This window comes from Eretmochelys imbricata, chromosome 8 (assembly GCF_965152235.1).
Source record: "Eretmochelys imbricata isolate rEreImb1 chromosome 8, rEreImb1.hap1, whole genome shotgun sequence".
In the NCBI taxonomy this organism is placed as follows: Eukaryota; Metazoa; Chordata; order Testudines; family Cheloniidae; genus Eretmochelys; species Eretmochelys imbricata.
In genome coordinates this window covers 50,840,956-50,856,478 of record NC_135579.1, presented here as the reverse complement: position 1 = coordinate 50,856,478, position 15,523 = coordinate 50,840,956, and the positions used below count along the sequence as shown (strand labels likewise).

General features: G+C 50.2%; 1 protein-coding gene across 1 annotated transcript in view; it reads left to right on the top strand.

Moving 5' to 3' along the window:
- Positions 1–344: 344 nt before the first annotated feature.
- ASTN1 (astrotactin 1) overlaps positions 345–15,523 on the top strand; it is a 177,039-nt gene continuing 161,860 nt past the window's right edge. Inside the window, exon 1 of the mRNA XM_077824003.1 lies at positions 345–642. Coding sequence (XP_077680129.1) covers positions 345–642 — 298 coding nt within the window. The remainder of the gene's footprint in view (positions 643–15,523) is intronic.

The window sequence follows — 15,523 nt, the reverse complement described above, 5'->3', positions numbered from 1 at the left end:
GATCTTTGCATTTGCACAGTGTAATGGGGGGAAAAACTGAAAGCAACCGCCGACATTGCAAAGCAGGTGGATAGCAGCGCGTGAGCGAGCGCCGGGGAGAGGATGCACAGGAGGAGAAAGGCAGCAGCGCTGGCAGCCGGCTCGGAGGCACAGCTGCTTCTGTGAAATCCACCGCACTCCTCCCCGTGCCTGCAGCCTGCGAACAAAGGAACCCAGCGGCGGGGGGTGCATCCGAGCCGGAGCCTTGCCCTGCAAGCTGCATCGCGGCCCCGCCGAGCAGGGCTCTTCCCCCCGCGCGCCCGCTCTCAGCGGTGGGAAGGGAGGGAAGGCGGATGGGGCTCAAGATGGCTTTAGCCCGGCTCTGCGCCCTGCTTGCTTGCTGCTGCTGCTGGCTCCCACAGGCTGCCGCCGCCGCCGCCGGGCCCGCGGATGCGGACGGGGACCCGTCCAAGGAGCTGGAGTGCAAGCTCAAGAGCATCACGGTGTCGGCGCTGCCCTTCCTGCGGGAGAACGACCTGAGCATCATGCACAGCCCCTCGGCCTCGGAGCCCAAGCTGCTCTTCTCGGTGCGCAACGACTTCCCCGGGGAGATGGTGGTGGTGGATGATCTGGAGAACACCGAGCTGCCCTACTTTGTGCTGGGTGAGTCCTGGGGCGGCCAGCGGCCCCCCCCCCCCGATAGTGACAGGCTGGGCCCCTCCCGCCTGCAGCAGCCACGGGCCCTGCACCACCCCCCCCGATAGTGACAGGCAGGGCCCCTCCTGCCTGGTGCAGCCATGGGCCCTGCACCCCCCCGATAGTGACAGGCAGGGCCCCTCCCGCCTGCAGCAGCCACGCGCCCTGCACCCCCCCGATAGTGACAGGCAGGGCCCCTCCCGCCTGCAGCAGCCACGGGCCCTGCACCCCCCCCCCGATAGTGACAGGCAGGGCCCCTCCTGCCTGCAGCAGCCACGGGCCCTGCACCCCCCCGCCCCCGATAGTGACAGGCAGGGCCTCTCCTGCCTGGTGCAGCCATGGGCCCTGCACCCTGCACCCCCCCGATAGTGACAGGCAGGGCCCCTCCCGCCTGCAGCAGCCACGCGTCCTGCACCCCCCCGATAGTGACAGGCAGGGCCCCTCCCGCCTGCAGCAGCCACGCGCCCTGCACCCCCCCGATAGTGACAGGCAGGGCCCCTCCCGCCTGCAGCAGCCACGCGCCCTGCACCCCCCCGATAGTGACAGGCAGGGCCCCTCCCGCCTGCAGCAGCCACGCGCCCTGCACCCCCCCGATAGTGACAGGCAGGGCCCCTCCCGCCTGCAGCAGCCACGTGCCCTGCACCCCCCCGATAGTGACACGCAGGGCCCCTCCCGCCTGCAGCAGCCACGCGCCCTGCACCCCCCCGATAGTGACACGCAGGGCCCCTCGTGCCTGTAGCAGCCATGTGCCCTGCACCCCCAGAGGGCCACATGCATGGCCTCTCATGAACGCAGCAGCCATGCACCTTGTCTGGGGGTGCTGCCTGCTGTCCAAAGAGCCACATGCACAGCCTCCATGCATCCTGTGCCTCCAGAAGGCCCCATGCACGGCCTTTTCTGCACGAAGCAGCTATGCGCCCCAGCCAGCAGTCTGCACCCCCCAGCCACGTGCACTGCTCCTCTTGTATCCAGCAGCCATGCATCCTACAGCCCCACATGGACAGCCATGCACCCAACCTGCACCCCCAAATGGCCACATCCATGTGACCTCTTGCACGTGTCATTCATATTAATCCAGCCAAAATTTGCACCCATACTTCTAGTCCTCCACATTGTAACATGCAGGCTCATGTGCCCTCTGAATAACACTCCTCTTCCTCCAGGTAGTTACATCCAGGTTAGAGTGGTTTCTATCATATATGCAGCTAACCAGCTTCATTCCTCTTGTAACACAGTGGAAAAGTATCCACAGGCACCTCATTTCCCATCAAGGCTTTTGTCCCTGTGTCCTCTTTGCATCCAAATACTGTGTATGCACATGTGCAGCCCTCATGCAAGACTCCCATAGCCATCCACACGGCTGCACGCTCTCTATTCCAGATCCATGCTCTGGCCAAAGAGTTCTATGTGCTTTATCTACTACAAACAGAATTCATCTGTCAATATCTATTGATTTCTAGGGGCCTAATGCTGGTCTTGTTTATACACTGGTGTATAACCTGTATCTCCATTGACTCCAATGGATTTGATCCTAATTTATGCTGGTGGGAGATTTGAATTAGGCCTTGGCTTTGTATATCATATATGTGCTTCCTTCCATGCTAATGCAACCACTTACGCTTTGCTTCCTGCATGCCAGGCTGAATTTGCCTGTCCATGTAATCTGTTTCATTTGCTTTATGAAACCCCTCCAGAATGCCCCACTCCCATCACCTCCTGTATAAGACTCACTCACCCACCCAGTACAACTATGGTATCATCTTTATTACAGGTTATCAGACTCCAGACATCTACGTGCCCCTTGCCTCCTGCCTGCAAAACTCACCCATCCATCAAAACTTCAGCATCAGCTTTATCACATGCTCCCACTTACACCTTGCCTCCTGCATGCAAAATACACCCAGCCTGCAAAACAGTGGCATCATCTTTCTGACACCTGTGTCCAAGCAGCCACCCACAGCTCCCTTTCCGTATGCTAAGTTCACCTGTCCAGCGATGCTACAGCATTGTGTGTATCGCCCCTCCCCATGTATCTATCACCTAACAAAACAGAGGTACATGGACGTACATTTTTGCATATGCTTTGTCTGCCACTCTAGAGTTCTTTATCCTCTTTAATAGCCTTCCCCAGTCTAGAAAAAATATGGCCACACACATGCTGCATGCAGAATTAGTATATTGATCCAGCTTGGCTGTGGCTGTGTCCTTCTCATTAAAATCTTTCTCTCCACTCCCAGGAGATCCATTTCTTGCATGCAAAACTCCTCCATCCAGCCCAGCTGCTGAAGCCATGTAGGGGGAAAGGAATGGGTGGGGGGGTTGGTGGGCAGAAGAATACACTCCTGTAGATTTGACACTGGTTGCAGCGTTCTTTGATGACGGAGTTGGGATGAATGTGACTGGCAATCCCTAATCCTTGAGGTCTGGGGAGATGCCTGCTATGTGGGGACACAGTGTGGCCCCTCAGCACTCATTAGTGGAGTTCTGGCCCATCTGGTGCTGAAAAGGAAGCGCCGGGGTAAGTCCTGCTTGTTACAATGGTTCGGCCGCTGAGGTTGCTCAGTGGTGCCTTTGTAAAGATGTGTTACTATGCAGGTGATGCACTTGGAGCTGTGGAATGTGTGTGCCAGCGGCTGGGGGAGGCTGGATCTGTGTCGTGCACGTGGTGAGCATGCCCAGTGCGTTGTGCTGGAAATGCTATATGCACAGTGCCTCAAGGGAAGCCTGGGAGAGTGGGATGTCAATGTGGCCACACCGCCCCCGTTTCAACACCCAAAAGCCTTTCCTGTAGGCTGGCAGCTGCCACGCAGGCTCCCGTGTGCACGGCCCAAGCACAGCAACCAGCGGCTGTGCGCTGGGCACCTCTGTGCAATGCTGCTGCTGGCTGCAGAAAGGCCTAATGGGGTTGCCATGGCAACTTGCAGCAGCAGCCACGGCCTGTGCTATCTGGGCGAGCAATCACATGGGGCCAAGTCCACCCTGGGTGTAACTCAGGGGGCTTCAGTGGGGTTACATCGCGGGTAACTGCTATGGGCAGTTGTTGTCAGCACCTTATGGCTCCTCCTCTGGCCTCCCGTTGGCACATACTGATGCGCAGGTTCATAGGGATCTGTCATTCTCTCTCCTGGGAGGGGGTGTGGGTCCCTCTGTCCAGAGGAATCTTGAAATCGACCATGCTCCTGCAGGGTGTTTAGTGCATATGCCAAGCCTCTGCAGGGGCTCTGGAACAATTTGTGTCGTGGGGGTGCCAAGAGCCACTGAACCAAACTGTAAACCTTGCATGTGATGGAAACCACTTCAGTTCCAGCACCTAGGAGCCTTTGTGAAATCGGGAGCCACACAAACAGGTTGATGTGTAGCCATTCTGCCCTGGTGTTTGTTTACTGTATGCCCGAACAACTCCCGTCAAGGATCAGGGCCCTGCTTAGCATGGCCCTAAATATGCAGTCACTGCCCCAGAGAACTTGCAGACTCCAATTCTGATAATAGCTTGCAGATAAATGAACAGGGCTGGGAGAGCAAAGTAACAGCAGAGGGAGGTGCGTCTGCCTATGGCAGGACTCCTAGGGGTCCCAGTAGCCACAACTAGTCACTGGCTTTGCCAAGGCATCCTGGCAGAGGTGGATTTTTAAGGAGGGATTGAAGAGAGAGTAAGGGGGAGTCTTTGCAAATTGTGGCCAGCGACGCGTTCGTTTCCATGTGTGGAGGGAAGCATGAGAGAAAGCATGGGGGCGTCTGTGAGGAAATCAGGTGAGTGGGCGATCAAGGCTGGAGTTGGCAGAGTGATTGGGGAGGGAGAGGTCAGCGTTGTCCTAAGAAATCAGATTCCCAGATGGTGAGTGTTGCGTTAGAAGGCAATGGCGCAATGTGGTGAGGAGCTGGCCCTAGATTTGAAAGTTAGGGTGGGGCTCAATGGTGGAGGGCTTTGAAGGCAGAGGCCAGAAGAAGCTATTTCTTTATATGGTTTCTCTCTTCCATGCTGCAATGCCTCTTAGCTGGAAGGAGGAGATCATTCTGATGTAACTCCGGCCCCTCCGACAGTTTGGCCCATCCATTCCCCTGTGAAGTCACCAGGAGGCAGCATTGTCATTACTCTGCAGACACAATAATGGGGATGGTGGTTATTTATTGAGCACCGCTAGCGTGCTCAGCACTGGACGGGCACAGCGGAAAACACAGAGTTTACAGTCTACATCAAACACAGGGCAGTAAAGCAACCCATGGGCTGCTTCGTAGGCAGTGCTGTGTGCTGCCCTGTGTTTGATTTAGACTGTAAGCTCTGTGTTTTCCGCTGTGTCTGTACAGTGCTGAGCACATTAGCAGTGCTCAGTAAATAACCACCACCCCCATTATTGTGTATGCAGAGTAATGGCAATGCTGCCTCCTGGTGGCTTCATAGGGGAGTGTCAAGGCTCGGCCCCTTGGAAAATCAGCCTCCTTTCAGATGTCTCAAATTGATTACCCCCAAATGGCGTCCCTCAAAATCAAGACCTACTTTTGAACATTCTGGCCTAAGTTCCTTAGGGGTAGGCTACTCCCCATTCCCACCAGTTCCCTTCTGGGGTATCAGTAAGTGGCAGAAAAGGGCCTAAGAAGATAGTGTTTGCAAGAGCCTGTCTATTGTAGATTTGTGCTCAGGAGCTAACGGCAAGAACTGGGTGAAATTCAATGGCCTGTGTATTCATGAGGTTCTGTTGGATGATCACAGTGGTGTCTTCAGGCCTTAAAAATTGACGCCTTTCTGAATCATGGGATAGGATTAGTAAATCTCACCTTGGTTGAGATTAATGGGCAGCTAAATGGCTATAGCACCGTTCTTTGCCTGGAACATACCTATTTCGGGGTCGTGAGTGTGATGTGGGAGGAGTGGTACCTCTCTGGTAATGTGACTTACTGGGTTGTGTGTACATGAGCTTTCACTCTCTCCTTCTTGAATGTTGACAACTCTTCTTATAATGTACCAGGATTGACCATGACACTAGTCTGAACTGTGCTACTTGCCTTATTCTATCTTCTGCCAAGTGCCAAAAATGCACTTCTAGACCAAAGGTGGATGACCCCATCCAAGCTTTCAAATACGTTGAACTCTTAGAGGCTGGCTGCTAAGTTTATGTTGAAGTGGGGTGGAAAGGAAGATGGTAGGGAAGGAAGATGGTAATCAGACTGATGTGATTTTAAAGTCAAGTATGTCATGGGCTCTAGGGTTAGGAACACTTCGGAGGACAGAAGGACTTTAGGAGCCATGGACTTCTCCAAGTCCTGGTCTTGCACCAGTAATCAGAAGGGAAAAAATATTAACCTTTGGTATAACATGCACAATAGTGTGAAGATAATCTTGTGAGCAGTGAAGCAGGGCGGGAGTTGGCTGCATTACTGGTGGCAGGGTTCATGCTCCAAACTGGGATGATTGCAACTTATGACATAGGGGGCTGGGGGCTTTTGCCACAATCATTATGAAATCCCTGTCATTGGAACTGTTGTGGGTGGGGAATAATATGGTGAATGGGGCTTGGGTGGAGCCAGTGACAGTCAAGTGTTTCTTGCTGTGAGGCATTGTTTGCTGGTAAGATCACTTTGATCCAGACCGAGCTGGCTGCCCCAGCTGCAGTGAAGTTGTTTCTTGAGGAGACAGATACAAAGGGACAGAATCTCAGCTGGCATAAATTGCTGTTGCGCCTTTGAAGTCAGTTTGCTGACTTGCACCAACTGAGGATCAGGCCCCAAATCTCTGCTTCAGTGTTAGTCACTGGTGCTCACTGACGTGCTGGACGCTCTGTATTTTACAACATGTGGATTTGATCCATGTCTCGCTTGTCTGTTGAAAGTCAACAGGGAGATAGATGTTGGGGCCATTGTTGGAGTGGATTGTCAATGCCCAAATGATGCCAGCTTCTCCCAGAGGAGGGATTGGCCGGTGCTTGCTCAAGAAGAAAACCATCTCTTGAAACTGACCCTGTCTACGTACAGTTATCACTCTTTTGAATCTCCCTTGTGTGTGGGTGCAAGATTGCTGGGAAGAAGCAGAGTTAGAAGCAGTATGGCCCTGTAGATAGGGCACTGTGCTAAGAATCAGTGATTTACCGCTCTGCCAACTGCTCAGGGTGCCCGAAGCAATGCGCTTGCACTGCTGGGGAGAGGCGTATGACTGCTCTTGCAGCTTCCCTTTGCTTCGCTGTCAGAAAGTCATTTTTCTGCTGGGAAGCAAAGAAATCTAGGGGGGACATGAATTCTGTATGCAGAATTCAGGCCCAGTATTATCAGAATTACTGTTTAGTTTGGAGCCCCGATGCGCACAGTTGCAAGACTCACTATATTTATAATTTTATTAATACGGTTAGCAAATTCACGAACACTCCACCCCAGTAAGGCAGGTAGAGATGATACAGAATGAGCTGAGCATCCATATATTTACACCATCCCTTGCAAAACAACCTGACGAGTTAGTTGTCTTCCCCCTTGTCAACATCACCATCACCAGTGGTCGTCATCCTGGCATCTCCCAAGAGCTACATCTTTCTCTCTCAGCACATAGGCTGGGATATAACTTTTATAATGTGTTATGCTGATGCCGGTATGCCTAACGATATTGGGGTTTCAGTCCCTTTCCTTATTTGTATGTCCTCGCCCTACTAATGTTGGGGTACCTTCTCCCATAGGTTATTAATCCTTTTGCCTCAAGCTTATTGGTATATATGTCAGTTAGTTACCATGGCATTCTTGTGGTCAGACATCGGCTGATGTACCTAACTAAAAATATCCCAAGCTGCTATAAACTAGCATCTTGTGATTACCAGCCAGCAGTGTAGTCGTTACAACATCTGTCTTTTGATATCTTATGCTCTAGGGCAGTTGTTCTCAAACTTTTTGGGCTCAGGACCCATTTGTAAAGGTTTATGGCCTGTCATGACCCAGTAAATAGTCTGGGGGTGGAGGCCCTGGGGTGGTTTGGGTCCAGATTGAGTCCTGCCCGGCACTCACCCCACAGAGGCGGCTCCTGCAGCTCCTTTGCTGTGGGGCTGGCTGGGCTTGGTTCTCCACTCTGGGAGTTACAACCTCTGGGGTTGCAGTGCCACTCAGGTTAGGCCCTGTCCCCATGACTGGACCAAATGTGTGTGAGTGGAGTTGTGACCTGGCTCATGGGGTTGCAGTCCTGCTCACTGACATCCGGTCTACCCGGACTCCCATCGTCATGCAGCTGGGCCAAACCTGAGTGACGCTGGGACCCCAGAGGTTGCAGTGCCTGGAGAGGGAGGTGAGCCCAGCCAGCCCTTTGGGACAGGAGTCACAGGAGCTGCCATGCAATCCTTTGAAACATGCTGGCAACCCAGTTTTGGGTCCTGACTCTCAGATTGAGAAATGCTGCTGTAGGGTGACTCTTGGTTAACTACTTATGCTAAGGCTTTTTGGGCCTTATGCCTTAATTAGTTTGGCTAAGCTGTTGTCTTACAGGCCTTGAGGCCTTCTATGTGTGCCTCACCTAGCAAATACCTATTATAGAATATTAGGGTTGGAAGAGACCTCAGGAGGTCATCTAATCCAACCCCCTGTTCAAAACCGGACCAACCCCAACTAAATCATCCCAGCCAAGGCTTTGTCAAGCCGGGCCTTAAAAACCCCTAGGGATGAAGATTCCACCACCTCCCTAGGTAACCCATTCCAGTGCGTCACCACCCTCCTAGTGAAATAGTGTTTCCTAATATCCAACCTAGACCTCCCCCACTGCAACTTGAGATCATTGCTTCTTGTTCTGTCATCTGCCACCACTGAGAACAGCTGAGCTCCATCCTCTTTGGAACCCCCCTTCAGGTAATTGAAGGCTTCTATCAAATTCCGCCTGGCTCTTCTCTTCTGCAGACTAAATGCCCCAGTTCCCTCAGCCTCTCCTCATAAGTCATGTGCCCCAGCCCCCTAATCATTTTCGTTGCCCTTTGCTGGACTCTTTCCAATTTGTCCACATCCCTTCTGTAGTGGGGGGACCAAAACTGAACACAGTACTCAAGGTTTGCCCTCACCAGTGCTGAATAGAGGGGAATAATCACTTCTCTTGGTCTGCTGGCAATGCTCCTACTAATACAGCCCAATATGCCAACAAGGGCACACTGCTGACTCATACCCAGCTTCTCGTCCACTGTAATCCCCATGTCCTTTTCTGCAGAACTGCTGCTTAGCCGGGTCGGTCCCCGCCTGTAGCAGTGCATGGGATTCTTCCTTCCTAAGTGAAGAATTCTGCACTTGTCCTTGCTGAAGCTCATCAGATTTCTTTTGGCCCAATCCTCCAATTTGTCTAGCTCATTCTGAACCCTATCCCTAGCCTCCAGCGTATCTACCTCTCCTCCCAGCTTAGTGACATCTGCGAACTTGCTGAGGGTGCAATTAATCCCATCATCCAGATCATTAATAAAGATGTTGAACAAAACTGGCCCCGGGACCGACCCCGGCGCACTCTGCTTGATACCAGCTGCCAACTAGACATTGATCCGTTGATCACTACCCGTTGAGCCCGACAATCTAGCCATCGTTCTATCCACCTTATAGTCCATTCATCCAATCCATACTTTTTTAACTTGCTGGCAAGAATACTGTAGGAGACCGTATCAAAAGTTTTGCTAAAGTCCAGATGTATGACATCCACCACTTTCCCCATATCCACAGAGCTAGTTATCTCATCATAGAAGGCAGTCAGGCTGGTCAGGCCCTTGGTGAATCCAGGTTGGCTGTTCCTATAAGCTACACAACCCCGGGGGTCTTGCTGGCTCCGTGGCTGTTACTGGATTTCCAGGGGATAGCAGTTGCCTGGAGTGCCTTATACTAGCTGTGTTTGGCAAGGAGGTTGCATCCTTGTTTGAACATCAGGGCAGTAAGCTACGCCTGTGTCACCTTGAGGCGAGGTCGCTGCAACATGCTCGACACAGGGATCCCCCTCAAAGCCATCTGGGCATTGCGGCTAGTGCAGACTGAGCTGGCCTGTTTGTTAAGCTAGGCTTGGTGCAGAGAACAAATTACTTCTGTGGTCTGTGCAGGGTGTTGGTTCTGACCCATATAGCCTTCAGGGGCTTAAGTCATGGTGTTTCACAGACGGCCTCTCTCTTGCTATACTGTGTTGTTACAATCATCCAAGGCACTGACATTAACGGTCCTCTCTTGGGAGGGCAAGGGCAACATTCTTGCTGAGGGCTCTTTTGGTGTTAATTCACTGCCCACCTAGGTTTAGTGACCTTCAGGGGACACTGTATGAGTAATCTGTTATCCCGTGCTTTAGATTGGAGTCATAACGGGTCATATGGGAGGGTGAACTATCAGGCTGGAGGGAGGTTATTAGTGGAGTTCCTCAGGGATCAGTCTTGGGACCAATCTTATTTAACATTTTCATTCAGGACCTTGACACAAAAAGTGGGAGTGTACTAACAAAATTTGCAGATGACATGAAGTTGGGAGGGACTGCCAATATTGAGGAGGACCAGAATACCATACAAGATGATCTGGACAACCTTGAAAAATGGAGTAATAGAAATGGCATGAAATTTAAAAATGCAAGGCCATGTACCTAGGAACTGTCAGGGCTGATTCCCCACTCTGGCACTTTGAGTGCAGAAGGTGGGGGCCCGCAAAGATTTAAAAAATTAATACTTGCCACTCCAGGCTTGTATTAGACTCCCAAGGTTACAGCTTCTCTCTGACCTTGGCTTGGTAAACGCTGCCACCACCCAAATGCAAACCCCTTTTTTGGATCCCAGGAAGGCACACTTGGGAATTCCTTCCTGTGGGGTACCCTCAAGCCCCCCCCCACACTCACTCACACACACCCGCCCCAGGGAAGAGCTGAGAAAGAAAACAAAGGAAATTAGCTGTTGCCACCAGCTAATTTAACATGTGCACAAACCTCTTAGGACACCAAAAATCCAATCCTATTGTTAAAAAAAGGTAAATTTTACTAAAAACAAAAAAGAAAATACATCTGGAATTTAGGCTTTTGCTAGATTTTTAAAAGAGTAATTCCAAAAATTAAGCACCCGAAACAGCTTTCTTGGGGGTTCATCTTAAAGGTTACAAGCAGACAAAAGCATCTGGGGTTAGCACAGAAGAGTCCACAAGCCTTACAGAAAATAAAAGAAACCCAATAGTGTCTTTCTAGACATTTCCTGATCTACTTACATATATGGGTAGTTCTAGGTATAATCTGATGATTTCTATACCTGACAAAAAGCTTTTTAAAGCATAGTCATGGCCCTGACTTTTTTCTGTTCTCCTCTCTCCGGAGAACAAGACAGAACCCAAAGGGAAAGCTTTTTTCCCAATTTAAAAAAGTTCTAGCCTTCCCATTGGGTTTTTTGTCAGGTGCCCACTCCCTTTTCTTTACCTGGGGGACTTTTTAACCCTTTACAGGTAAAGCAAGCAGCCACAAGCCATTTTATAGCTAACTGGCTGGCTGGGTGTCCATAAAAGGGAGCTCCCCCCACTTCATTTATCACAGAAACTAACAAAAAGAATGTCTGCTATAAGCTGGGGGATGTATCGGTTGGAAGTGACAGAGGAAAAGAAAGACCTGGGTGTATTGGTTGATCACAGGATGACTATGAGCTGCCTGCATGGTGTGGCCATGAAAAAAGTCTAATTCAATCCTAGGATGCATCAGGCGAGGTCTTTTCAGTAGAGATAGGGAATTGTTGTTGCCATTATACAAGGCACAGGTGAGACCTCATCTGGAGTACTGTGTGCAATTCTAGTCCCCCATGTTTAAGAAAGATGAATTCAAATTGGGACAGGCGCAGAGAAGGGCTACTAGAATGATCCAAGGAATGGAAAACCTGCCTTATAAGAGGAGACTCAAAGACCTTGGCTTGTTTAGCCTAACCAAAGGAAGGCTGAGGGGAGAGATGATAAATAACTCCTCTCTTTCCCTAATGTTTAATTTAAGGGCTTATGTTGGCACAAGAACAAATGGACATAAACTGACCATCAACAAGTTTAGGCTCGAAATTAGATGGATTCTAACCATCAGAGGAGTGAAGTTCTGGAACAACCTTTCAAGGGGAGCAGCGGGGGCAAAAAACCTACTGGCTTCAAGGCTGAGATTGCAAAGTTTATGGAGGGAATGGTATGATGAGACTGCCTACAATGGCATGGTCCATCTGTGACTGCCGGTAACAAATATCTCTAACAGCTGGAGATGAGGCACTAGATGGGGAGGGCTCTGAGTTACTACAGTGAATTCTTGCCCAGGTGTCTGGCTGATGGGTCTCCCCCACATGTTCACGGTCTAACTGATTGCCATATTTGGAGTTGGAAGGAGTTTTCCCCCCTCCCCGGATCAGACTGGCAGAGACCCTGAGAGGTTTTCACCTTCCCCAGCAGCATGGAGCACGAGTCACTTGCTGGTTTGAACTAGAGTAAATGGTGGATTCTCAGTAACTTGAAGTATTTAAACCATGATTTGAGGAGTTCAGTAATGCAGCCAGAGGTTAGGGGTCTATTACAGGAGTGGGTGGGTGGGTGGGTGGGGTTCTGTGGCCTGTGATATGCAGGAGTCAGATTAGATGATCATGATGGTCCCTTCTGGTCTTAAAGTCTATTTGGGCAGTGGTCAGAGTGTAATGCCATTGTCTTGAATACTTGTGATCCCATGTATTCTGTTATACCTAACAATGAGCTTTGGTGTATCTGGAGGATTACGTTTTGTTTTAGAGAATTTAATGTTGGAGTAAATTGGCAGATTGAAACCAGAGGGATGTATGTATGTGTGTATGTTGTGAGGAGACTTGGAAGGATTTGATTTTTATTGGTGCATGTTGGTAAATGTTGATTTCATCCTAGATACATAAACTGATGGAAAATGTTTTCATCAATAATAACCAAAATTTATAGATAGGCAAAGTTGGAAAAATGCTGCTTGAGAATTCAGAGTCAAAATCCCATGACTTTTTGACTTAGGTTTGTTCCAAATGGACTTGCAAATGAATAGTACAACCAGGTAGGATTTGTTGATTTCAGGATATTTACTTTGTATATTTTGACAATTTGTGTTTAAAGGTTTATAAAGCTTTAACTTTTTGAATCGCAGCATCTACTGTCATTAAATAATTGACTGGCTCCCCCATAATTTTGTGCAACTGGGAAAATAAAATAGATAAATACTGAGTAAATCTTAAAAAAACAAAACAAAAAACCTTAAAATAAACATTGATATTATCCATCAAAATTATTAAAACCAGCAAAGAGAGGGGTGGGTGTGTGTGTGTGTGTGTGTGTGTGTGTGTACACGTGTATGTGCTCTACTGCATTTTACTGGAACATAAATCTGTTCTTGTAGAATAATTCTGTTTACTAGCTTGATCTTGGAGAGGAACCTGTAGTTTTTATGTGTGAAATTTTTCAGAGTTGATTGCTGGGGTCCAGGCGACAGCTGATGGGGGGTGTGTGTGTGTGTGTGTGAAAGATTCTCATCTACCTGGATTCACAGCCCTTGAGGTTAGCTTTGAGCTTCAGATTCAGACAAGCCCAAGAGCTTAAAAGCCAACCACCTTTGAAATTGATGAGTTTGCAACAAAAGAATGGAAAAGTCTTGGGTATTTAACAGAGGAGAGAGGGGCTGGGAAGAGAAATAGAGAGGCCTTTGTGGGGGAAAGAACTGGGAGGGCGGCCACAGCATTCCGGAGAAGAGCCAGAGATTGTGCGTGCTCAGCTGTGTGGTGAGAGCGTCCTACCCAGGCTTATAAATAAGTACAGTGAGTGGAGGGAGTAGTCATTGCAGCTCTGACAGTGACACCGGGGACATTTAGAACCCAGCTCACTGCTTAACCGTGTGAGTTGATGAATGATGTTAGAGGTGCAGACCATAAAGCGATGCCTGAACAGCCTCCTGGACTCCTAGCTTGCGTTTGGTGCGCCGCACCAGGCCGGTCTGCAGAACCGAGTGATCTGCGTGGCCTGCTACGTCCTGCAGAACTTTGAAGGTCACTTAACTAACACGTGTGACGCTGGTCCACCCTCTTGTTCTCTTCGTCCCTGGATGACGTAGGCCTGGCAGGAAGAGGGATAGCTGTGTGGTTACTGCATTAGACTAGGATTCGGGAGCTCTGAATTCATTTCCCAGCTATGGCCCAAACGCTCTGTTTGACCCGGGCAGGCACTCGAGAGTCTCTGTGCCTCGGTTTGCCACCTTTAAAGTGGGGGCGACGATATTTCCTTTCTCCCCCTCTTTTGACTCTTCTCTATATAGGTGGGAAGCTTTTGGGGGCAGGCACTCTCTTACTGTATGCACCCAGCACCCGGCTCGGCAGGAGTCCGAGCTCTGTTAGGGCCTCAGAGCTACTGTAATAGAAGTAAAAATAATAATGGCGAGTGGATGGTTGGGCGTGTATGTTACAGTTCAATCAAAATCCATTCTGCAGCCAGAGCACAGGAAATTGTCACTCAGTCTTGTTGGCAGCTGTTTCTTTCCCCAATTGATTCTGCGTGCCGTCACCACCCTCTAGCTGTCTGTGCAATAAAAGATGCATTTAGAAGCATACATCACAGGAACAGTCTAGATGACCGCATAGCCCAGGTGTGCAAGGCTGCTCAGCTGGGCTACTATGAGCTGTTACAGGGGCCAGCCTTGGGCACCCACAATCTTGGTGGGAGTTTCAAACTATAATACAAATATTTTAGGCACTGTTTGAAAACCGTTCTGAAGGAGCGTTGGGGGCTGGGATTGAGGGGTTCTGTGTTCAGTTCCTGGCTCTGCCACACATTTCTTCTGTAAACATTCACAAATCATTAGTCTGTCTGTGCCTCAGAATCGGGACAATTCTTTTTATTTCCTAACTTTTGTCTGGCTTATCTGTTTAGACTGTGGGTACATCGACACACACACCAGCTCTAGCGCCGATCGAGCTAGTGTGCAGTGTAACCACGGCAGCACAAGCAGCAGGAGGGGCTGGCCGCGCTGAGAATGAGCCAGTCTGAGAGCCTATGTATGTACTCGGGTGGCTAGCCCCTCCGGCTGTTTGCGCTGCAGCTACACTGCTGGTTTTGCTCACTAGCTCAAGTATGTCTCCTTGAGGTGGAAATGACACCTCCAGCTTTGGTGCAGACATAGCCCCTGCCCTGAGGAACTCACAAGGAGTCTCTTACTGTGTGTGTACAGCATATAGCATAATGGGGCCCTGATCTTGTCTGGCAAATGGAAATGCTATTGTAACACACACATCATCATAGCAATATATTATTTGTATAACCTATGCTTAGTGGGCATGGTGCTCTGTCCCTTCCAGGGGTGGCTGGGCCGCAGGTAGACATGGATGAGCCTTCCACAGCTTTGGCCAACAGAGCTGGCTCTTTTGGCTCAGGCCGCGGAAGCTTGTCCTTTAAGATCAGGAGGTTGCAGGGTCAGTGCCTGCTGTCGCCAGCCCATCCAGGCCCTGCCTTTGCAATTGAGCAGTGGCTGGAGATCCCAGTCTTGGTTGAGACCCCATGGGGTTAGGCATCCTGTAGGAAGTGAGGCACTGTCTGAAAATCCCAGTCGAAGACCTTAAGAGGGAAAAATCACCCCAGATTGCACCGGGAAACTGGAATCCAGGCATGGGAATAAAGGGGGTGTTGAACCAGCAAGGAGGCTGTTTGTTGGTGTGGGAGAGGAAGTATCTGTGGAGCTGAATTCCTAGCTGGCCTCGCTGGAAAGCTTAATGACTGAAGGAGCTTCCCAGTCAGCATCAGTGTCATTTTCCTGTGTGGTTGTTTCCGTGGTTCTCCAGCGTCAGCTGCGTTTCCAGCGTCTCCATGGTTACAGCTCTCTGTGTTTGTGAACGCCTGGGCTCAGTCCCAGTTGTCTAAAGCAAGTTGGCAAGACCCCATTGGAAGCTCCTTCAGG